At 34.7% G+C, this 25,407-nt stretch overlaps 2 protein-coding genes across 5 annotated transcripts in view; one reads left to right on the top strand and one right to left on the bottom strand.

Annotated features, from left to right (window-relative positions):
- The window catches only part of LOC136025163 (uncharacterized), a 489,107-nt gene that overhangs the window by 82,413 nt on the left and 381,287 nt on the right, over positions 1 to 25,407 (bottom strand). The gene's annotated exons all lie outside the window — the stretch shown is intronic.
- LOC136024635 (low-density lipoprotein receptor-related protein 2-like) lies at positions 1,405 to 19,937 on the top strand (the record flags this gene model as incomplete). Its single annotated transcript, XM_065700065.1, is given in 4 exon segments — positions 1,405 to 1,533; positions 13,259 to 13,366; positions 14,596 to 14,739; positions 19,809 to 19,937. Coding segments are annotated over 4 exon segments (421 nt in total), but the record flags the coding sequence as incomplete, so codon positions are not given.

Consider the following 25,407-nt stretch of genomic DNA (forward strand, 5'->3'; position numbering starts at 1 on the left):
TGTAAAGGACTACCTCCGGACTATGATGGAAAACGAGCGACTTTTGTATTTGTTGTTTATATTCTCTGAGAAAGCTGCAGTGAAGTAGCTCGATTATGAGAAGCTTCTCGACGACTTCTTACAAATGAAGCAAAGAAGATATCCATTGCTGAAGTAACTGTACGTAAGTTTCTGATTTGTACAGTAAATCTTCCATTTTGGCACTGTTTTTGGTCCCTAAATAAGTTACAAAGCACCAACCCCAAAGGTATTACGGTATCTAAAGGCATTTTCAAAACTTTAAAATTTTTAAGGCTAGATGGGGGCCCAAAATTGATGTTTTCCACCCCCCACCCTTTAAGGTTTTCCGAAATGGTGCCACTGGCTCTTCTAATATTGCTTTGTCACCTTTTTGAAAGCCCACATTCTCATATTTTTTTTTTTTAGCTCAAAATCCCCCTAAATATTCCTTAAAGCTTCATATTAATACCCTTAGCTTGTGCAATAACAATAGTAATAGCAGTACTAGTAGCAGTATGCGCATAGCACCTTTGAGTCTCTTCAACATCCTATTCAACACACGCTGAAAGTTTCAGCATAATACCATCAACAGTTTCTGGACCATTAACGATTCGTACACTTCACAACTTTTGTGGGCATAGTGTGTTTTGAGTTAGTTCCATACAGTTTCTATATGTCCGAAAATTTCACCTTAGTACCTTTAGGCATAGTTGTAATAGCAGTAACAGCAGTAGTATTGATGTTACTAATAATAATACTGAATAGCAGTACTGCTACTAGCAGCAGAAGTATTAACATATTGCCGAATCAGAAGTAAAACTGACCACAAAGACGAAACCTTGAACGCACTGTCGTTTTTAGATCCTGAAATTGTTGTGGAGAATTGGATTGAAATTGAATTGGTGGACAATGACTTGATCTACGAATTGGTGGATAATCAACGAAATGATCCATGAATTGGTGGAGAGAACGATAGCATGGTTTCTACCTAGTCAGTTTTCCCACTTGATTAGGAAAACCAAATTTTGACAAGAAAAAGGTCCGAAGCGATCTTCACGAACTCTGGAATTCCATTTTTGACAATTATTTGCGTTACCACTGCAGAAGTGAATTCGTCAGTTTTTTGGTCTGCCTTAAGAAAAAGTAAAGATGCCAAGGGGGAAAAACACAAGGATTTTCGGGGTTTTATAATGATATTATGTGGCATGCTGACTCGTCGGCAGCTGCTGAAAGACAATTTACGCTGTTTGGTAATATCAAGACCAAATTACAAAATGGTCTTCAAATGCAAATGACTACTTATTTAATGCACGTGACTCGACCAATTTGGCATTTTAAAGCGTCGCTGGAATCCTGTATTGTACATTTTGCAAAGAGAATTGCGCAAAAAGCTCTCCCATGGAAGAGAATTCTCGTTAGAAGATTAGATTTTGTTCAGTTCTTGCTTTTGTAACAATTGACTTATAAATTTGCAAAATACAAGGATTTTGAAAATGAAATTTGGGATTGCAATGATTGTTTTTGCTTTGACCGGTAAGTTTTTTTTTTGGGAGGAGCGGATAAAGTTTCACAACTGTGTTTCTCCTTAAGGAAGTATGCTACAGCAAAAACAGAAGAATTTTAGATTAATGATGTTTCGCTAATTTTTGTGTTTTGTGTTCCCCTCTTTAATGGTCTCATATAAGTTTTAAATATCTATACAAAATAGAAGAAAAGTTGATTTTACTGAAACTCTACTGAAAAAAAAAAATCAATGGTCTCACTTTTAACTGTAAGAAGTCAAATATGATAAACATTTTAAGGAATAAAAATCAACATATGTTTATTAAACTGACCATAATATACATTTGAATTTTTGTTTTAGTGGAGTGTAAATTATGTTCTAGCATTAGGAAGGTATAGGGGGTTTTGGGCCCTACTCATTTTAATATCTTCTCGTTTTTAGTTTGACTTGATCATTTATCGAAATTTATAATGAAAAAAGATATCACCAATGCAACAGCACAAACACATAAAAAAAGAAAAGGAAGACAGAAGGAAAAAATGAAAACTGTTTTCCTACATTAGTAATTAATATAGAGAATAATCCATGGATAGGCAGTCGTGTCGTAGGTAAGTATAAGTCGTCATTTACCAAATATTAAACACAGTAAAAAAAAATACAAATAATTCAGAGGCAACAACCCAACACAACGGCTCATCAGGAGAATACACACTCTCATATAGGGTTCCAGCACTTTAAATTCCCTACCCAGGCCAGTGGCTTGCCTACAATAAATTCCCTATGGTATCCCCATGCTAGGAATCACCCCCAGAATATATGCCTTTGAAAAAAAAATGTAGAATAACCAAGTAACACCAAAACAAGCTTATCATACCTTGGTTCTGGCCCTCGTATATTTATGTTAGGAATTCACAATCTATATTAATACTAAGCAATTATTAAAAAATTTTCACTATATCAAATTTTCTCTATTGATGTAATTGTGACTTAGATAAAAATCAGGGAAATGAATGTAAAATAAGACCATTTGAAATTACAATATATGTGCAAAATCCTCCAGAAATCCGCTGTCAAAAATTAGGGACACGCCAAACTCAGTAACAGAGAAAATCAAAATCGACCAAAAATTTCGCTAAGCATTTCAAGATAATTCTTTCGATATTTATTTAAAAGTTTGTTTATAATGAAAACTAATTTTTTTTTAAATTGCCAAGTTAATGTATTTGCAGAAAACCCTCTTAAAATCATTTTTTGTCATAAAATTTTAAATTTATTTTTAAAATCAATATAGTTACTACATATCCTTGCATATCTAAGTAACTGTGCGTAAAATTCTGAATATGTGATATTTGAGTGTATATTACTTTCAGAGAATGGAAATATAACTTCAAAATCAAAATCATCCGTTTTATTATACATTTATGTATGTTCTGGGTTTCATTTTTACTTTTTTTTTCGAAAAACTTATTTTGTGGAAAAAGCTTTTTAAATTAATTGAACATACGGAATGAACACACTTCTTGCTGGTCGCAATCTTGTTTGCCGTTAAATGAACTTGAAGAAAAGAGTCACACATGGAAAATTCGTTTTTCTTAACTAAACGGACTGCTTGATGCTTTTTTATGCTCTTCCCAGTTATAAAAATCAAATGTAAAGCCCTTTAACCCCTCATCTGAACTTTTTGTCCGACTCGCCAAAACGTATGGTTTATCTGTACCCCCCCCCTCGAAAAACAATCCTCGACAAACCTTTGACCTATTGTGACGGATAATTAGCAGTTTTGCCAAACAGACAAATATAAATGGTTAGAAAACATACCAAACGATTGTAAGTGAATTTGATGGCCTTGTTTCATTTTGCTTAAGTCCCATTCAGAAGATTAACTAGACCTACGTTGCCTGGGCAACGTGAAGTGTTGCGGCAACCTTTGTCCGGCTTTGCCGATTAAAGTGTTGCGAGAGCAACACTTTGGTTTTGTTTCTTCGCTATCGGTTAAATGCTGAAGTTGTCAAAACTATCAAAGCTTTCAAAACGGCATATTCAAAGAAGAACACAATCAGTAATCACATGATCAAATTCTTCAGCGTTGAAAAAACAAGAGCAAAAGAATATCGGAAAAAGGGACTAAATTGAGTTTGCAGCCAGTTGAACTTTATCCTTTTCAATCGTAGACATCGTGACGGATGGAAACTTGGAACATTATCTTATATAATCTAGTTGGTATTATAAAGCTATCCGTAACTTTTCAGGATCAAATACCATAGATGTGCACCAATTTGCACAAATTTGTAGCCCCTCATGAGCCTCCTCTAGCAACCGATTCTTACTTACAAGTCCCTCTCCCGGGATATACATCCAAGTTCACCGGAAACAAATAATGGGTACACCAACTAGCAAAAGTTCCAAACCCCTTGTCGCTGAAGTCATTGTAGCCTAACAGCCGATTATTACTTACAACTCCCCTACATGTCTTACAATCGGGAACCAAGTTGTTCTTACCATCAATTACACCAGAAACAGATAATAGGTACATCAATCAGCAAAAGTTGCAAACCCCTCATTGCCAGAGATGATTATAAGCTAATAATCGACTGTTGCTTGGAAGTCCCCTACATATCTCACAATTGGTATCGGCCTATTTTTGGTTCAAGTGTGTACCTTACCACTGAAGTTGTCAACCCCTTGAAACTTTCAAACTGGTGTATGTCATGAAGGAATTTTTGTAACAAAAAATGGATGACATATACTTTGATCAGCTCATCAAGGTCTATCGATTGTCATTGAAAAAAAAATTCTATCTGTCTTAGTTCAAAAGTTGACTTTTTTGCCGGAGGCCAACTTTCTAACACCACCACTTAGAAAGGAGCAAAGGATAAGCTCTAATTTCTTTAGCAATGAGAGAACTTTTAAAGTTTAAGAGGTATATCTGATACCATTTCTCTATTGCAATCCCAAGTAGAAAAAAAGAATGGTAAAGTCAGCTGAAATCACGAACAGAAATGGCTAGAAACAATAGATGGCAGCACTTTCGGACCCGTGGGAAAATCGCACTTTTTTGTTTCTGTAAATTTTTCTATTTATCACTCAAAGAAGATATATTGGCTGTGGGGCCGGGGAACTACCGCATATATTTAACACTTATAGATTTTAGTCCATCTTCAATTTGAAACTGGTGCCTGCCTGCTTGCCTGCTAGAACGGAGCTTTCCACTCGAAAGCAGAAACATGGTTTGATGAAACGAAAGCTTGGCTGCACAACTTCAGATGCTCCTCTCTGACATAGGCTATATAACTCCACTTCACTTCGCACACCATAGGCTCTGGCTCGAGGACAAGCAAAAACCATCCTTTTTGGCCTCAGGCAAGAGTTCTACGGAGCTTTCCAAAATGTAATGTCATATTCATCAATCCGGCCTGAGGCCCACACTTTCCGTAAAAACCGCACAGGTTAGACCCTTACCAGTTTCCAGGAATAAGCTGAGATCGGCGGCATAGGAAAAAAAAAAAAAAAAAAAAAAAACCGGGACAAAACCAAAGTGTTGCTCTCGCAACACAATTCAGTGTGCACTTTACAAATAGGCTGCAACTGACATCATTGCTTGCGTTTTGTATTATTACATGATTATATTTTATTTAAGTGTGATTAGAATTTATTTTATTATCATTTTTTGTGTTATGTATGTATCAGAAAATTATAAAAAGGGAAACTTTAGCGTAAACAGCAAGATATTAAGAATGGTCAGTCCCCTTCATATACGTAATATTTTTTTAATTTCGAGTTAAAAGTTTACCGCTTATTTTGAGTTGAAAAAACTTATTTTTTGTTTAATATGTGATCGTTTTTTAAATTATGCCGGAAAATTTATCTTCCTCCAGCATGAAAAATTTCCGTCAACCGAAAAAATTCTCCTTGGAGAAATATTCCCATGCAACTCCTTCCTTAAAGGAAACAAGTTTTTTAACGGAAATTAAGGAGATACATTGTAACTTATAACAAAGAGAAATTATTCCAGATATAAAACCCTCTCCCCTCCTCAATGCCCCATTCTTTTCACTAAAGTTTTCTATTTCTTAAAAAAGTTGAGTTGTGAGTATACTGCTATACTGCGTATAAAATAGTATGCTACTATAAAACATAACCAATAGTATTTTATAATAAAACAGTGTAACTTAAGTAATGCTCCTTGAAAGGTCCTAGGAATCACTTAAAAAACATGGATTGAAAGAAGGCAAATAATTCATTTTGTTATTTTATCTAGCCGTTACACACGGGTCTCTGAATTTTCAGTTTAAACCAGTGGAATGGCATCGATTTTTTTCTAACATTGACTAATAAAGTGTAGAAAAAAGTAAAAATGAAAGGAAATTTTAGTTAACCCTGGAAACAGAATACATCAACAATATTACTTCAACATTTCTCAGCTTTTTATTTCCAAACAGTCAAAAATATAATTATGTTTCAAACCGTTCGTGGTAACAATTTTTATGCTGGATTTTAAATATGTAAATTTTTTATCAAATTTTGTCTTACGCACCAAAAGTTATGAGCCTGAGAAAATTTGCCTCATTTTCAAAAAAAAGGAAACACTACCGAAGAGTCGTTGAATCTTAATGAACATTAAATTAAAAAAAGAGGTTTTTCTTTAACTGCAAGCAAGGAGCGCCATTAAAACTGAAAACGAACAGAAATTATTCAAATATGGAAGGGTTTGTCCCTCCGCAACGCCCCGCTCTTTACGCTAAAGTTTGACTCTGTCACAACTCTACTTTTTAAAACAATAAAAAACTTTAGCATAAAGAGCGAAGCGTTGTGGAGAGGACAATCCGTTTCATATTCAAATAATTTCTGTTTGTTTTAAGTTTTATTGTTTCTCCTTACTTTCAGTTAAAAGAAACTTGTTGTTTTATTTAATTTTTGAACGTTTTTGAATTAACGCATACTTAGATTCTGGCTCACCGCACATGAATTATTAAAACAAAATTTGTGTATTAATTTTAATTTTTGCTAAATGGCTTTCTCATGGCTTTGATCGGATGATTTTGATAAGAAAATGGGGTGGGGGAGGAAGCCTAGTTGCCCTTCAATTTTTGGCTACTTAAAAATGCAACTAATTTTTTTATTTTCTTGTACGAACGTTTTTGTTCGTAGTAAACATACGTACCTCAGAAATCAACTAACATAACGAGCTTCCATATTTGTGTGTTTTTGTTATGTATATGAGGGGTTTTGCTCCCTCGTCAATACCTTGCTCTTTACAGCAAGGCTTTAATTTTATCCCAAATCCTTATGAATGACTCTTGAATCACAAAGGCCGTAGAATAAGTAGTTGAAATTAAAAAAGAAATACCTTAGTGAAAAGAGCAAGGTATTGTGGAAGAGACTAACCGCGTTATATACATAATATCTTGTTTTCGTTTTAAGTTTTGATGTTACTCATTACTTCCGGATGAAATTTTTTTATTTATTTCTTTTCTCATTGTTTTTTTTTTAATAATGCTAGAAAATCCTGCACCCCCTTCAGGGATATTATATTCCCTCATGATAAATTTCTAAATGGAAAGATCCTTCCAAATACCCCCCCCCCCCGCTGACCCAATTCCATTCCGACGCATCTGTGATCTGTTTTCTGGAAAAAATACAAAATTCCATATTTTTGTAGATAGGAGTTTGAAACTTTTACAAAAGGGTTCTCTGATACGCTTAATCTGATGGTGTGAGATGAGATTCTAAGATTCAATGACTTTTAGGGGGCGTTTTCTCCTATTTTCTAAAATAAGGCATATTTTCTCAGGCTCGTAACTTTTGATGGGTAATACTAAACTTGTTGAAATTTATACATTTAAAATCAGCATTAAAATATGTTTCTTTTGAGCTAAATATTGGTATCAAAATTCCGTTTTTTGTTTCCGTTAAAATTCCGGTACCAAGGTCTTGGTTACTATTGAGCCGGGTCACTCCTTATTACAGTTCGATACCAAGGACTGTTTGATCAAACTGTCAGATTCAGCGTATCAGAGAGCCCTACTGCAAAGGTTTCAAGCTTCTATCTGCTAAAATGTAAAATTTTGTGTTATTTTCAGAAGAAAGATTGCGAATGCGTGTTTATGTGTGTTTTGTTTTGTTCTTTTTTCCTTTTCCCAGGGGTGATCACATTGACCCAGTAGTACTAGAATGTCGCGAGAGGGCCCATCCAAAAGGAAATCAAAAGTCAAGGTACCCTTTTTATGTGTCGAAAAAATATTAGGGTGAATAAGTCACCAGATCAAATTTTTGAAATAGTAATTTCATTCAGCATAGTCGAAAGATTTAATAAATATGTCTCTGAGGACGACTTAATCCCTCACAGTCCCTTTGGGAAGGGCTGCAAGTTTTGAACTTTGCCCATTGTTTATATATAATATTGGTTATTGGGAAGTATACAGTCGTTTTCAGGGCGATTCCTTTCGGTGGGGGGGGGGGAGTGAAGTCTGGGGTTACGCAGGAGGATCCTTCTAGGGAAAGATTTTTCATGGGGGATGAGAATTGCCATACAAAGAATGCTTGATTTGCCTTCATTATTAAAAAAAAAAAACAATGAGAAATTAATTTAAAAAAAAAAACAATGTTTTTCAACTGAAGGTAACGAGCAAGATTTAAATTAAAATAAAAAGAGATTATTATGTCTATGAGGAGTTTTCCATTATTCAATGCCTTTCTCTTTACACTAAACTATTTTTAGTAATTTCAACAAAGCTATTTGCCTACGTCACGACGTAGGCAATAATGCTCCTAAGCCAATGAATTATTCTAATTAAACGGCCTTTGTGATTCAGGGGTTATTTTTAAGGAATTGGACCAAAATTAGAGCCTTAGCGTAAAGAGCAATGTATTGAAGAGGGGGCAAATCCCCTGTTATACGTAATAAAAATACACGAATAGAAGTTGGTTGCATAAATTAATACCTAATTTGCGTATATTTATTACTGATAAAACGTTCGAAAATAAAAGTAAAATTTCAAGTAGCCTTCATTAATAATCAAACAAATTGAATGGTAACTAGGCCTTCTCCTCCTTCCCTATTTTTGTGAGATATCAGCCTAAGCAATTCTGGTCAAAACAGGTCCTATAACTAATCATTTAAGAAAAACAAATTTCTTAGAAATGTGAGTCACCAGAAATACGACTCTCATTGCTTGGAATGAGCCTGACATTTGAGTTTCATATCCTGTCAAAGAAGAATGAAAAATTCTATAATAGCAGGTGTTGGATGATTCAAATATCTCAAGTTAGAAATTAAAAATGTCAGAAACTATTTTTTTACTTGGACCTAACAAGAATTTACTCTTAAATATGGTTTAAAATTTATTTTCTTGTAGGTGTCGCTGGTAAGTTTTCCAGAAGGCAAACTTACCAAATGTTTTATCGAAAAATAACTTTTTTTTTGCTTTTTATAGTTAGGAAAACAATCCTTTGATTAAGACTAGTAATAATATTTTTATTTCAAATAAAAAATCTAAGCTAAGACTCCACATCAGATTATCATGGATCGTCATAAGATTCCTTATTTATATTAAATAAAATAAACAAGTTTTTTTAAATGAAAGTAAGGAGCGACATTAAGATTTAAAATGAACAAAAATTACTCCGTACATGAAAGGGGCTTTTCCTCCTCAACGCCTTGCTCTTTACGCTAAAGTTTGACTCATTCTCGTAACTCTACTTTTTAAACAGTAAAAAACTTTAGTGTAAAGAGCGGGGCGCTGAGGAGGAAAAGCCCCTTTCATATACGGAGTAATTTCTGTTTATTTTAAGTTTTAATGTTGCTCCTTACTTTCATTTTAAAAAACTTGTTTTTTTTATTTAATTTCTGGGCGTTTTTGAATTAATGCATGTTTTGATCTTGGCTCTCCGAACATAAATAATTAAAACGAAATTTACATATTCATTAATTGCAATTAATCGGAAGATTTCGAGAAAAAAGGAGCAAGGGAGGAGGCCTAGTTGCCCTCCAAGTTTTTGATTACTTTAAAAAGCAACTAGAACTTTTAATTTTTTACAAACGTTTTCATTGGTAAAAAAATACGTAACTTACAAATTAACTTACGTAATTGTCTTCTATATTCTTACGTTTTTATTGCGTATATGAGGGGGTTCAACCCTCGTCGATACCTCCCTTTTTATCTAAAGCTTAGATTTTGTCCCAATTCCTTAAGAATGACCCCTGGATCACAAAGGCCGTAGAATAAATAGTTGAAATTACTAAAAATACGTTAGCGTAAAGAGTGAGGTATAACGAGGAGGTAAACCCCTCATATGCGTAATAATTTTTGTTCGTTTTAAGTTTTAATGCTGCTCCTTACTTTCAGTAGAAAAAAACTTTTCATATTTATTTTTCCATTGCTTTTCAAATAATGCTAGAAAATCCTGCGCCCCCTTCATTGAAATTCTCTTCCCCATGAGAAGTTTCTCCATGGAAATATCCCCCCACATAACCCTCCTCCCCCCTCAACTCTCCCCTCTAAACCAATAAAATCCACCTGAAAACGCCTGTACACTTCCAAGCAACCATTACTATATGTAAACACAGGTCAAAGTTTGTAACTTGGAGCCCCTACCACTGGGACTGCGGGGGAGTAAGTCGTCCCTAAAGACATAGTTATAATGGTTTTTCGACTATGGTGAATAAAATGGCAATCTCAGAATTTTTATCCGATGACTTTTGGGAAAAATGAGCGTTAGAATGAAACCTTTCGCGACATTCTAGGACCACTCAGTCGATACGATCACCCCTGGGGAAAAAAAAAAACAAAAAACAAACAAACAAATAAACACGCATTCGTGATCTGTCTTCTGTCAAAAAATACGAAATTCCACGTATTTGTATATAGGAGCTTGAAACTTCTACAACAAGGTTCTCTGATACGCTGAATATGATTGTATGATTGTATGTTTGTATGATGTTAAGATTTGCTAAGATCTGATTGTTAAGAATGTATGACTTTTAGGGGATGTTTCCCCCTATTTTCTAAAATGAGGCAAATTTTCTCAGGCCCGTAACTTTTGATGTGTATAACTGATCTTGATGAAAATTATATATCTAAAATCAGTATAAAAATGGGATTCTTTTGATGTAACTATTGGTATCAAAATTCCATTTTTTAGAGTTTCGGTTACTATTGAGCCGGGTCGCTCCTTACTACAGTTCGTTACCACGAACTGTTTGATGTATTTACGCTGCTTGCAGATTGTAATTGTTGAAGTATGAGGATAGGCGGGAAGGGATGATTAAAGAATTGATCTCATAATTTGAATAAAGAACGTTCATAAATTTTTAAAAATGCTAGTATTTTTTCTTTGGGGGGGGGTGGATTTCTTACGCAAAACAGAATAGTACGGTGAAGTCATTTCAAGAATAGGGAAAATTTGCTCAGTTCCCTAATCAATTCTGGTCCTTCGAAAGACACAATTATTACCATTCTGGTTCGCGATCCTCATTCATCGTCCCATCATTAATATATATTTAGATATAGGCTTCTTACGACCACTAGTGTATACTACGAATATTGACTTTTAAAATAAGATGGATTCGTATTGAAAGATATTTAGCTATATATTAGTTCCAAGGCAATATGCGGCATTGTCTGTAATAACCATATTGATTTTTAATATTATACTGATTTTTTTTCCATTTTTGCCCCATTCCTTAAGTCTCGGTATACCTTGTTTCTCAGTTTTAAAAATGATTTAATCTATTTTAAAACTATACATAAAACTATTAGAACCTTGGATGTTTGTCGACTGTTCAGCCCTTTAGCTTGAAGATGGGCTTTCACTTAGAAAGCTTGAAATAGGACGCAGTCGAAATATGCTTGGAACTGAGTCATCTACACAAATGAAAATTAGTTTTTAGTAGCTCGATTTTACGTCTCAATTTCATACCAACTTGTTTTCCTCAGTACCTCATAATTCAGGCTCTGCAAATTGCTACGTTACAGGTCATTAAATATAATGACACATATTTATATGTTAGTGTGTACCTATGTATATCTAGATATGGACCAAATCATTAATGTATGCACTGTTAACAATACGCTATGAATATAAACTTTGACCAGGGTATTTAGTAGATTTGCAATCAAATACATTTATGTATATTTGAACCCTCGACATGAATAAGTCATTTTATTCTACCTTATTTACGCTAATTTTGAAGTTTACTATATACCTTTTGATGTTTACTGATTTTAAAAATGTCAGTTTTTCTTTACAAAGATTAAAAGAAAGCACAATTAAACCATTTGAATGATCGGGAAAACTTATTTTATTTTCCACTCAACCACGATCGTTTGAAAAACCATACCGGTTCCCGACCCTAATTCATCGTCCCGTCACTGATATTTCGGGGTTTTTTGTTTTTGTTTTTAATTCTCAACAGATAGCATAGCGCGTAATATCCATATGGACTTTTATTGTATTTAAAAATTTTCGGATTGAAAGGGTTGGATTGTTGGCAAACTTGGATACAAAATCCTTTCTCTATAAAGCTAGATTGAAATCCGATATGTAATAAATCATATTCCCTCTGAGGCTTTTAAGGAGATTTAGCATTCGCAGCTAAAAAAGAAAGTCTTGATTTCAGCTTTTCAATGGGAAAACTCGTTTTGTTATGGCCTAATTAAAACCTGCTGTTCTTCGAAGAGTCTTTTACATCTTGGAAGAAAACCAGGAGATGTTTTCCATCTTTTCAAAAGATTTGTGTTCCCCCCACCAACGATTTTTGTGGAAAAAACAGAATTAGTTTGCATTTTGTTTGCTGGTTCGTTTAGTCAATGTTGTACGAAAAAAATGAAGAACAAAAAATAATATGGAAAAAACAACAAATTTAAAGGGTCAAGTTTCTAGAATTTGTTTGCCGCGTTTTAATATAATTATTTGTCTATAACAAAAGTCTTTCGATGCAGTATCATAAAAACTATTTGAGGCTAACAGTCCGAAATATAGTTATTTAATTTACATAAATTTGAAACCTGCACGGAAATTCTCCAGAAATGAAAAACTCAACAACAAAAAAAATGTGTCATTTTCAATTTTCGTCTTATTCGTTATTTTGGAGTTCATTTGTTACAATTAATTTCTACTCAAGTTGACAAAAGACTGCACAAGAACCTTGCAAGACTCCAAAAAAAATTACAAGACGAATAAAAAAAATTTAATTTTGGCTTAGAACGAAGAGAATTAAAAATTAATTAGAAAATAAGGAAATTAATAGGGGAAAGAATGGAAAACAGGCAACTTCATTCCACTTGTCAGAAGGTTTTTCAGAAGCTCTATAGAAGGATTGTTTTTTCTCAAATAATTATTATTACGCCGCAGTGAGAGGGGTTTAGCTACAAATTTAATCGAATGTTCCTTCCCAAAGTTTCTTAAAATAGCCCCTTCTATTTGAAGTTGATTGAAGTTTTTGGCGCTTCTTTAGTTCCTTTTTTGCTGCATTTTAAAAGAATGCTACATTTTTTGGCCTTCTGCATTTGTGGAGAAATTCAATGAAAAAATACCTAAAATTTTTTAAATGCAACATGCTGAATGTTTGTAAAGATTCACAAGGAAGCTGTGCAACCTACCGCTGTCAACCTAACCAAAAATTCCAGAAATTTGAAAAAATCTTCTCTAAGAACTGCATAAAAATCCGAAGATCTTAAAAAAAGATGTTAGAATACAAAGATTTTCATGTAAATAGTGCCAATTTCAATATTAATCCCATTTAATGTTTTTCAGCTCATTTGTCAACAACAACTCCCATCCCTGAAGACAAAGAACCATACACAAGTCAAAACTCTTCAGTAATTCCAAACATTCCTGTTCCCAGTGAAATGTCAGAAGCAGGTAAGCCTTTACTTTTAGTTCATCAGTTAAATAACTTATACTTAATATAATAATTACAATATGTATATATACATAGTATATATATATATATATATATATATATATATATATATATATATATATATATATATATATATATATATATATATATAAATGTAGTATATAAAAAATGTTAAGAAAAAATGAATATATAAAAATGTTTATTAAATTGCCAGAAATAAAAAAAAACTGGTTATTGCACAAATATTTCAATATATTTTGACAATGGATAAAAGTAATTCGAAAACTTCAAATAGCTGAACATTAAATAGTTAGGACACGCCAAACTCAGCAACAAAGAAAGTCAAAATCAACCAAAAATTTCGCTAAGTATTTCAAGATAATTCTTTCGCTATTTATTCAAAAATTTGTTTTCGGTATAACCCTGGTTTTCGTTTTAAAACCCTTTCAAGCGGCTTCGCTGCTACTAAGTGCCAAGGAGCCCGAAGTCATTTGATGACTTGACAGCATACTTCGGGTGAGTATTTGGCTCCTTTGATTTTCCAACTTCTGCAACGGCGTTATTTTTTCTCGGTCGGGTGCTTTTACGTTGAAAATAGGTGTTCGCGATGACAAGATAATGAGGTCAGTTTAGGTCACGTAGGAAAATCATTAGGGGGAGGGGGTGTTGCTACAAGATATCTGGACAGACCTGAATAGAATTCTTCCTTAGTTGCACCATTATAATCATTTGTCGAGTCATCTTCTATGCTTTTGTTAAAACCTTGTTTGTCTATCAGATAGAGTTTTTTGCAGGAATAAGACTTTGAAAGTGGACTGTGTGCTAAGTAGCTGTTTCAAAGCCCTGAGTCCTCAGCATATCCGTGGACGGGTGATTGTTGAGATCTTGAAAGGGTGTCTGCATCTGAGGCTGAATTGTCATTTTTGTACTGTTGATTTTCAGGTTAAGGATCCTTATCCCAGGTAACCTAGATACCGAGATTCCCCTGGGTGGGCTCCTCCTGTCTCGTAAGGTTATGGCCCCCCTGGTCAGAGTGTTTAATTAGGGAAAAGCCATCGTATCCAAATGTACTTGCCCAGCATACAGATATTTCCGACCAATTTCAATTACTTTCAAATGTTTTAGGTAAGCACAGGTTCAATGATTTGTAGTAAAATATTGTGATCTTTTATGTATTATTCTTATTTTAAATTTTTTTTCTGTTATTAATGAACAAATTCAATTGCAGAACCAAAAAAGTGCCCATCGCAATATTTCCAATGTCCATTAACAAAAAAGTGTATACCCATATACTGGATGTGCGATGGGGAACCAGACTGTGGGCAGATGCAAAATGGTACAATTGACAATGGGGACGAAGACCCAAAAAGATGTAAGATTTTTTCGGTATCTTTCTTATTCCACTTCTAAATTGTGAGTAAAGCTGAAATTACGAGTGACAAGGAAAATACAGGAGAATAGAAATCTGGGATTTCAAACTGAATGTTTGTATTCAGTTTTGTACTACAGCTTTAAGCTATGACTAACTGCAAAAATCTAAAGAAGTAGGGGCTACTTTAATTATAACATATATCGGTATTTTCGCTATTCCCAGCTTACCCTGATTCTCCCCGAAAGTGTCCGTAACATCCACCCAGTCACTAGTCGGAAAGCAATTACTTGAAGTTAAGGCTGAGCAGAAAATGGTGCTTCCTGAAATCTCCCTGAAAATTAACGTCCTGCATTTCGAATTAAAATGTCTATATTTACGGATGTCGGTCTTCGGGGAGATCTTGCAAAAAAAATAAATAAAAGGGTTTCCGCTTCACTTTCTGAGGTTTCCCTAAATTTCCATGAACGGAAAGAGTTTCCCCGAAAATCAACGTTTTGTTTTCCGCTTTAATGTCTGCTCATTTACCAATGGTGATTTTTGTGGGGACTTTGAAAATATTCTATTTGGGAAAATTTTGGGATAATGGAAGTATTGACATGTTAAGGGGTTCCCCATTAATTTTCTGAGCCTATCTTGAATTTCCCAGAGGGAAATGGAGTTCTACAAAACCACCCCAAAAATTAACGTTTTGTATTTTGTGTGAACATTGTGCATTTACGGATGCTGATTTTCTATGAGATTTTGCTTAAAATTAAATTTCCATCTAGAGAAAATTCGGAGAAACCTCAAAAATTCAGGGATAATGGAAGAATTAACTCATTGACTTAAATAAAAATATTCAAAATTAAGTAAAAAATTAAATAAAGTAAAAATTGAAATAGAAGAAAGTAAAATAGGAATCAAGTAAATAACAAATATTAATGAGTAAAATATCAAGCAATAAAATAATTTATTGCTAAAATAATTTTAAATGAGGAATAAAATACTGCAAAAAGCAAATACGATATCTTACGACTACCAAAGTGGATTTTTGTTTTAGTAAGTATCTGCTTTTTTTTTGCTATTTTTTTTGCTAAGTGCCTTTCTGCAAGAGCAGAACCCGCTGAAAAACTCGATTTCTAAATAAATTTAGGTTTTTGTTAAAAACAATGCACCAAGAATAGTGACAATGAAATCATTACGTTAAAAATTGGTTAAGCGGGCTCAGCTATGTATATCTTAAATAATCCAGAAAAATCGAGATTTAATTTTTTAATGAGAAAAGCCTGCATACGTAGTCTGGTACTACCCATTTGTTTTGAAAAAAGCATTGTAATACCCTACGAGTGGCCTGTTTCAGATATTGTCAATTTTTCATTACCATGTTGGTACCGAAACAGGAAATTAGGATATGTTTGACCTTGTTGATACCATCTCAAATAAATGATTTTTATGGCACTTGGTATTAACCGGTTAATTCGGAAAAAATAGAAAAAATGAAGTATTTTTAACTTATGAGCGGGTGATGGGATCTTAATGAAATTTGATGTTTGGAATGATATTATGTCTCAGAGCTCTTGTTTTAAATCCCGATCGGATCTGATGGCATTGGGAGGAGTTGGCGGGGGGAACCTAAAATCTTGGAAAACACTTAGAGTGGAGGGATTTGAATGAAACTTGATAGGAAAAATAAGCACAAGTCCCAGATACATGATTGACATAAACGGAACGGATCCGCTCTCTTTGGGGTAGTTCGGGGGGGATAATTCTGAAAAATTAGAAAAATGAGGTATTTTTAACTTACGAACGGGTGATCGGATCTCAATGAAATTTGATTTTTAGAAGGATATCGTGTCTTAGAGCTCTTATTTTAAATCCCGACCGGATCTGGTGACATTGGGGGGGAGGGGTTGGGAAGGGGAAACCTAACACTTGGAAAACACTTAGAGTGGAGGGACCGGGATGAAACTTGGTGGAAAAATAAACACAAATCCTAGATAGATGATTGACATAAACGGAACGGATCCGCTTTCTTTGGGGTAGTTGGGGGGGGGGGGGTTATTTCTGAGAAAAAAATAGGTATTTTTAACTTACAAACGGGTGATCGGATCTCAATGAAATTTGATATTTAGAAGGATATCGTGTCTCAAAGCTTTCATTTTAAATCCTGACCGGATATGGTGACATTGGGGGAACCTAAAATCATGGAAAACGCTTAGAGTGGAGGGATCGGGATGAAACTTGGTGGGAAAAATAAGCAGAAGTCTTATATACGTGATTTACATAATTGGAACGGATCCGATCTATTTGGGAGGGGGGGTTAATTGTGAAAAATAAGAAAAAATGACGTATTTTTAACTTACGAAGGAATGATCGGATCTTCATGAAACTTCATATTTAGAAGGACCTTGTAACTCAGATCTCTTATTTTAAATCTCAACCGGATCAAGCGTAATTGGGGGGGGGGGGTTAGTTGGGGGGACCGGAAATCTTAGAAAATACTTAAAGCGGTGAGATCAGGATGAAACTGGATGGGAAGAATAGAAACCTGTCTAAGATACGTGACTGACATAACCGGACCGGATCTGCTCTCTTTGGTGGAATTGGGGGGGGGGTAATTTTGAAAATTGAAGTATTTATAACTTACGAAAGGGTGACCAGATCTTAATGAAATTGGATATTTAGATGGATCTTGTGCTTTAAAGTTCTAATTTTAAATTCCGACCAGATCCTGTGACATTGGGGGGAGTTGGAGGGGGAAACCGGAATTCTTGGAAAACGTGAAAATTGGGGTATTTTTATCTTACGAATAGATGATCGGATCTTAATGAAATTTGATTTTAAAAAGAATTCATGTCTCAGAGCTCTTATTTCAAATCCCGACCAGATCTTTTGACTTTGGGGGAGTTGGAAGGGGAAATCTTGGAAAAACACTTGGAGTGGAGGAATCGGGATGAAGCTTGGTGGATAGAATAAACAAATGTCCTTGATACGTGATTGACAGAATCGTACTGGATTCGCTCTCTTTGGGGAGTTGGGGGGAGGGGTTTAGTGATTTGGCGAGTTTGGTGCTTCTGGACGTGCTAGGACGATGGAAATCGGTAGGCGTGTCAGGGAGCTGCACAGTTTGACTTGATAAAGTCGTTTTCGCAGATTCGACCATCTTGGGGGCTAAAGGGAGAGGAAAAATTAGGTATTTATAACTTACGAGTGGGTGATCGAATCTAAATGAATTTTGATATTTAGAGGGACATCGTGACTCAGAGCTCTTATTTTAAATCCTGACCGGCATTAAGCCTCTTTTTTTCCTTTTTAAATCAATCTGTTGATTCATAGAATTTTGTTAGAGCTCATACCATATGATCTCTTGGCTCTTAGCTCTTCTCGCCTCGTCACAAGTGCCATATGAGCTCTTAGCTCTTGTTCTGAAGCTATATGAGTGATAACTTTGAATTTTATATCTGATTATGATCCTCTTTTGTGTTTTCCCTTCCAGAAGTTGGTTAATTATTATTTTTTTGCTTAGAGTATTCGATGTCATTTGTGTGCTGTTCTTTTCCTTCTTTTCATTTCTTTGTGTTTGGTACGGGCTTACGGGGTACGGGCTCAAATTGGCTTCTAGAACAGCATTTAGTACATGGTGGACAAAGTTTTTGTTGATTTTTTCTATATTAATTTCTATTCCAAAAATTTATCCACATATGAGTAAGTGAATAAAATTATTATCTCAAAATTTTGTTTGAATGTGCTAGGGGGTTCGGAGGGAGACAGGGGTAACAGAATAAAGTGGTGGACCTCCGATCACTTTTGATTCTTAAGAAGGGCATTGGAAATTATAATTTTTATTGAATGAGATCCTTCAAAGTTCCTCTGACAACCCCAGCAATACGAAGTGACTGGGTGGAAAACAACCAACAAATAAATAATACAGTGAAGATAAATGACTCTTTGCTTAAGCTCCTTTAGGGCTCTACCTTTGCTTTTATTCCGTAATTCATATTCTACTTATGCTTTCATTAATTTGGATTGTTCTTTTTATTGGCCACTATGCTACTGTTTTTCCCTGTTTTTATCACCGTGTTGAATTTTTAGACTTATTAATCATAACATTGTCCGTGTTTTCCTAGTTTCTGGATGCTGTGTTGATTTTTACTGTATTTCTCTAATGCTTAGCAATTATATGCCCAGGATCTATGAAAACCATGATGAAGCAAGCTAGCAGTTCTATCCTCTTTTGGATGCACTTTTCATGGAATTCTGTATCTTCAGTTGTGCTATTATTCAATTTTGTTTTCCACTATAAATTTTCTGTTTTCTCAGTTGAATTCACCTTTTGATATCTTAATTTATATTCTTCATTGTCGAGATCCGAGTTCATTTATTTACAGCCTAGCTTTCATAGTTGAATTCACCTTCTAATATCTTTATTTATGTTTTTTCGTCATTTCCAGGGATTAAAAGTCCTCAATTAATTTATTTATAGCTTATGAAGTGAACTAATTCACTTTTCAAATTTTCAACTAATTAACTTTTTCTGTTACTTTTCAACTTTACATAATTCTTATACGATTTTTGCTCCGTGCAAACAGTCGGCATAAAAACCTTTTTGCTATACGAGCAAAAAGTCAAGATTCGACTTTTGCCCGGTGCAAAAATTCAAAAGATCATATGATTTTACTGTTTTTCATAAAGAACGAAAGTCAGATCATTAATTAGACTTCAGTGAAAATTTTGACAAAGAAAATGCTTATGCAAAGAGGAGTTGCAGTTAAGATGTATAATCTTAATTTATGTAATTTGTAAGTATCCGTAACATCCACCCAATCACTAGTTGGAAAACAATTATGTGATGTTATCAAATGGGTAACGATGCCAAGTATTTTCCTAGTACTTTGACAATCGGAGTTATTGATTTTTCAGATGCTCACAAGAGAGTATACACTTTTTTAGTCTGCAGCAAGCGAGTATTTTTCATTGTAAAGGTTTTCTGTGCTCATATTATTTACGGAACTATTTTTAATTTATTAATACTGCTCTTTTATTTACCACTATTTGATTTATTCTTACTAATAATTTCAATACTTTACTAGGTCAGGATTTGAACGTGTGCACGAAAAACCAGTTTCGATGTTTAAATGTAACAGGATGCGTTCCACTTGAGGTGGTGTGTAATGATGCACCAGATTGTGTTGATGGTTCCGATGAAGGAGACTTTTGTAGTAAGTAGTCATTAGCAACCATTCAAAGATTTGGGTTTTGTACAGAGTGAAGCAAAAGCTCCAATATGGTTCTTTTTTCCTACACGTTCAGAACTATTATTTACATGTTATTACACTGCATTTCATCTATTTTTTACTTATGCTTGTATCATTAAACTATAACTTACTATATTACATTAGATTTAATATTTCGAACGTATTTGTATTGTCTGCTGACTTTTACAGTCATTTGGGCTGTTGAGAACAGTGCTGCCACTCGGCGGTGGGATATTGACCACAAAAGTTGTTAGCCCCTCTCCTATCTATATTTTGAAAAATACCCTTTTTTGGTGTTTTCTTTGAAAATCGCTTTTTTGGTATTTTCAAAGAAAAAACCGAGAAAATCCTCCAGATTTGCAAAATACAAATTCCTCCTCCTCCCCCCCCGCTCTGATTTCTATGACGATGTAAAAATACATTTTAAAAGTTTTGTCTTTTAGAGCGATAATCACCTACAGGAAAACTACACATTGCTCAAAATAAAAACTGTTTTCATTAAAGTGCAGATTGAGTTCTGATCTTTAGAAGATGCACTGGGGGGATCAGCCCTACATCACATTGCGGTAGTTTCTGCACTTCTAGGTTTGACTAGGCTATTTATTGTAATTTCTGTTTGTCTTGGGTTTCATTCATTTATTAATAGTGATTTGTGGTCGTTCTAAATATTATTAATTGTACGAAATATTATTGAAATGATTGTTTGAAAAAGGGTAAAAAGTAGCATCAATCAAACTGGCGTTTTAGTGAACCAGCTATTGAAAATCCCCCTTATGAGCTATTTTGAGCTATACCCCTTTTGAGCTATTACGATTGATGTAAGTTAATAATTTGCCTTTTTGTTTACTTTTGTAGTGTTAAAGCAGGAGACCTAGTTTTTCCCCGAATATATTCCAGATCTTGGCCTACCTGAGCTGAGCTACTAAAAATTTTTAGGAATTTCTATGCACCAGCTTTAGAGTTTATACCAGCATGGTATCCAGTGATTGGAACGGATTTTGACCACAGACTTATAGTGGAGGGTACGAGGCTAAACCAAATGGGCTCAATATTTATATTTATTTAAAAAAAGTAATCAAATTAATTAAAACGTTCTTTTAAATGCTTTAGGGTATATTTGTGGCTGTTTCACATTATAGTTGGAAATATCATACCCGAAAATCAAATTCCTGGCTGACCTAGCTATCCCTCTTGTTGATCGAGGACAAAGAATTATCGGCTATGTGACTGTCAAATTGCTCTACCTTATCTACTTGATATGGACAATTTTCTTTTGTTCGTCTCAAAATTAAGACAGAGGCAAGATTACTTTGGAGGTCTTGAGACTTTGGAGCTCTTTAATCTCTCCAGCAGAACATTTGGTAGAACTTTTTCTTTTGTCAGCAGGGAACTTTACGAGCACACCATCTCCCAGGCTGTAATTGCCTGTCTCATTTTCAGTTATACTAACTACATGCAGCGATCTGTCAGTGTCTTCGTCTGTCATCTGATATGAGTTAGTTTCTGTTAAGTTTTAAAATCGTTCTTTTCTTTCTATGAAAGATTTGTTTTTTTTATGATTTTAATTCTGCTTATTTTTAATTGACATAGTTAATATATATTAATGGTAATTGGTTAATAATTTTCACTGATAATTAGTTATGTATATCAAGTATAAGATAATTATCACGACAGTGTCTGTTTAAATGGTCTATTTATTTTCCTTCTACCGGATTTCTGGCTAAACTAAACCCAGCATAGTATAGCTGTTTGCGGAATAATCTTGCGACCAAAAGTAATTGCGAGATCAAAAATAGACTGTGAAATTCCGCAAAAAAATCGACTAAAAAAGTAGAAAAAAAAGCTGAAAAGTTACAATTACAAGCGTATGTGGGCCAAAAGTCCGGACCGGCAGTTTGTAGTGGATGGAAGGAGTTTTTCCGGTAAAGCTGTTTAAGATTAATTGGGCGGTCTTGCGATAACTTGTATTGATTGAATAAGAGATGCGAATAAACGAGAAAAAACTAAATGTCGACACCTACTTTCCTAGAAATCTTAGAAAAACTATTTAACTTTTTCTGTTTTGTGCCGGAGATAGAGATATTCAGTTTTAATGATACTTACATCTTTAGCCATTGTGAATTTGTTTTTTTTATTAAACAGAGCAGATTTTTTTTTTGAGAGGGTTGTTTCTAAAAATGTTCTAGCTCACCTCTAAGGAAAACGCTAAGTGTTAGCTCAAAGGAAATATCCTTTGAGCAACCTGGCAGCTTTTGGAATTCCCCTTAGTACTACCCGCTGTGACTTAAAACCTTGCCGACACAGGGAACGTAAAATTTCATTATTTTCAATCAAATTTTATTATCAAACCACAGATTTTTGATCGCTCTTGATGATGGCTTGTTCCATGGGAGAACTTGCTGATGAGCCCTTTGTCTTTGAGACGTTCAGCCGACGCCAAGGCTTGCAAAAAGGTTTTAAGGTATCGAAATCCCTTAAATTATTCTCAGAAAACTTCTCTGAAAAACGTTTAGCATTATTATAATACTGTTATATATATCTATATATATAAAAATAAGTTGTCTGTCTGTGTGTCTGTCTGTGGATCAGGTGACGACATGTTTCTGTGTTGACTGACGTCATGAAATTAGTTGTCGTCATTTTTGCTTTGACGGTGACGTCATTCAAGATATTTAAGACATATGTTCACGTAGAAATCTATTAATGTTTAAGTTTACAATGACTGATGAACTTACCATGGCAAAAGCCGATGAAGATGCTCAAAGAGTCTATGCCAAAAAACTTGCTGCTGATAGAGAAAGTCAGAAAAGAAAGCGTGCCGAGGAATCAAAAGAACAGCAAGGAAATATCTATATAAAAACGAGTTGTGTGTATGCATGTTTGTTTGTTTGTAAAAAGAGCGTTTGCATATGATGTCACAATATTGTTTTGACCAAGATTCGAGACCAGGCAGTCCTTTACAAGTCAGTCGACACAGTTTTGGAACCAAATGAAGCGGTTAATTATCCATCTGAATTTTTAAATTCCATAGATCCTTCAGGGTTTCCACCACACGTGCTACAACTAAAAATAGGCGTACCAATAATACTTTTAAGAAATATCTACCCACCAAAGCTTTGCAATGGCACGCGACTTGCCGTAAAAAAAACAATGGAAAACCTAATAAGGCCACAATCTTGACAGGGCCTTATGAGGGTGAGGCTGTTCTTATTCCTCGCATTCCCATGATTCCAACGGATCTGCTTTTTCAATTTAAAAGATTGCAATTCCCAATTCGATTAGTATTTGCAATCACCATTAACAAAGCTCAAGGTCAATCATTAGAAAAATGTGGTATAGATCTTAATACTGATTGTTTTTCCCATGGACAATTGTACGTTGCATGCTCGAGGGTCGGTAAACCTGACAATGTATTTATATGCAGCGATAATTGGACAGCGAAGAATGTTGTATATTCGCAAGTTTTACGCAGTTAATTTGTATTGTATCCATCTATCTATCTATCTATATAAAAACGAGTTGTGTGGATGCATGTCTGTTTGTTTGTAAAAAGAGCGTTTGCATATGACGTCATTATTAGTGCATACGGCTTTGTATATGCACAGACAATGGGAAAGCCAAGAATGTTGTATATTCGCAAACTTGCGAATATACAACATTCTTCGCTGTCCAATTGTCGCTGCATATAAATAGATTGTCAGGTTTACCGACCCTCGAACATGCAACGTACAATTGTCCATGGGAAAAACAATCAGTATTAAGATCGATACCACATTTTTTCTAATGATTGACCTTGAGCTTTGTTAATGGTGATTGCAAATGCTAATCGAATTGGGAATTGCAATCTTTTAAATTGAAAAGGCAGATCCGTTGGAATCATGGGAATGCGAGGAATAAGAACAGCCTCACCCTCAAAAGGCCCTGTCAAGATTGTGGCCTCTATTAGGTTTCCATTGTTTTTTTTACGGCAAGTCGAGTGCCATTGCAAAGCTTTGGTGGGTTTATATTTCTTAAAAGTATTATTGGTACGCCTATTTTTAGTTGTAGCACGTGTGGTGGAAACCCTGAAAGATCTATGGAATTTAAAAATTCAGATGGATAATTAACCGCTTCATTTGGTTCCAAAACTGTGTCGACTGACTTGTAAAGGACTGCCTGGTCTTGAATCTTGGTCAAAACAATATTGTTGATTTCGTGGACGTCTATGTTTTGGGTGCGAGAATCGCTCTTTCACTTAGCCATTTATTATTTTTATAATTTTTTAGAATATTTGGAAATACTTTTCAATCAATTCATTTTTGGACGTCACTAAATTACAGAAATCAGCAGGTAGTTGTATACGTCCTCAAATTGAGTCTACTGGGAGCTTTCCGTTTCCCATTGCCAGCAATTGATCTGAAAATGTTTGACCAGAGTCATCGTTTTGCAATCGGACACGCATATTTGTAGTTAATTTTAATGTTTTTACGTGTGCCCATAAATTAGAATTTTTCAGGCAACAATCATTTCGTCTGCAAGAGTTGATCTAGGTATTATAGGTTATGTTTGCCTGAAATCTCCCGCAAGCAATATTAAGGTGCTGCCAAAGGGTTTCGACTTCCCTCGCAAATCTTTCAAGCATTGATCCAGAGCCTCGAGCGATTTTTTGTGTGCCATTGTGCACTCATCCCAAATAATAAGTTTGCATTGCTGCAATACTTTACCCATCCCAGATGATTTGGAAATATTGCACGTGGGAGTTTCTGTAGAATGCAAGTTCAGAGGCAATTTCAAAGCGGAATGAGCAGTTCTTCCAACAGGCAGCAATGTTGCGGCTATTCCAGACGACGCAATTGCCAACGCTATATCATTTTTTGATCGAATTGATCCCAGAATCAGTTTTATCACAAACGTTTTACCAGTACCTCCTGGCGCATCCAAAAAGAAAATTTCTCCAACGTTGTTATCGACACAATGCATTATCGTATCATAAATGTCTTTTTCTTCCGACGTTAACTTGGAAATGTTATTTTGTACATACGACAATAGATCACTCGTACTGTAACTTTGTTCACGATCCAATTCTACACATGTCGAAACAGCAGCGATACGGTTAGGTGAAGGCATTCCCAAATCCTGAAGAGGTTTGTTTGCCATACTTACGCACAAATCTTCTATAACAACTAAAGTGTAGTTATAAATTTCTGATGTAAAATCAAAAGTCATATCTGACGTCTCTAACTGTTTTCGATGAAGTATATCTTCGGACATTTTTGACTTATATTTTTCCCATAACTCTGTAGGAGCTGATGGAGAGCAAGTTGTTAAAATGATGCCAAACAATGCACGAATTTGACTTGGGGTTGACGTTTCGCACGCGTCATTGATGCAGTTATCCCAGTGTTGGTCATTCTCCAATAAATTCAGAGCATGGGCTTGCACTACGGTAAGTGTT

The sequence above is a fragment of the Artemia franciscana genome, chromosome 3, assembly GCF_032884065.1.
Source record: "Artemia franciscana chromosome 3, ASM3288406v1, whole genome shotgun sequence".
NCBI classification, from domain to species: domain Eukaryota; kingdom Metazoa; phylum Arthropoda; class Branchiopoda; order Anostraca; family Artemiidae; genus Artemia; species Artemia franciscana.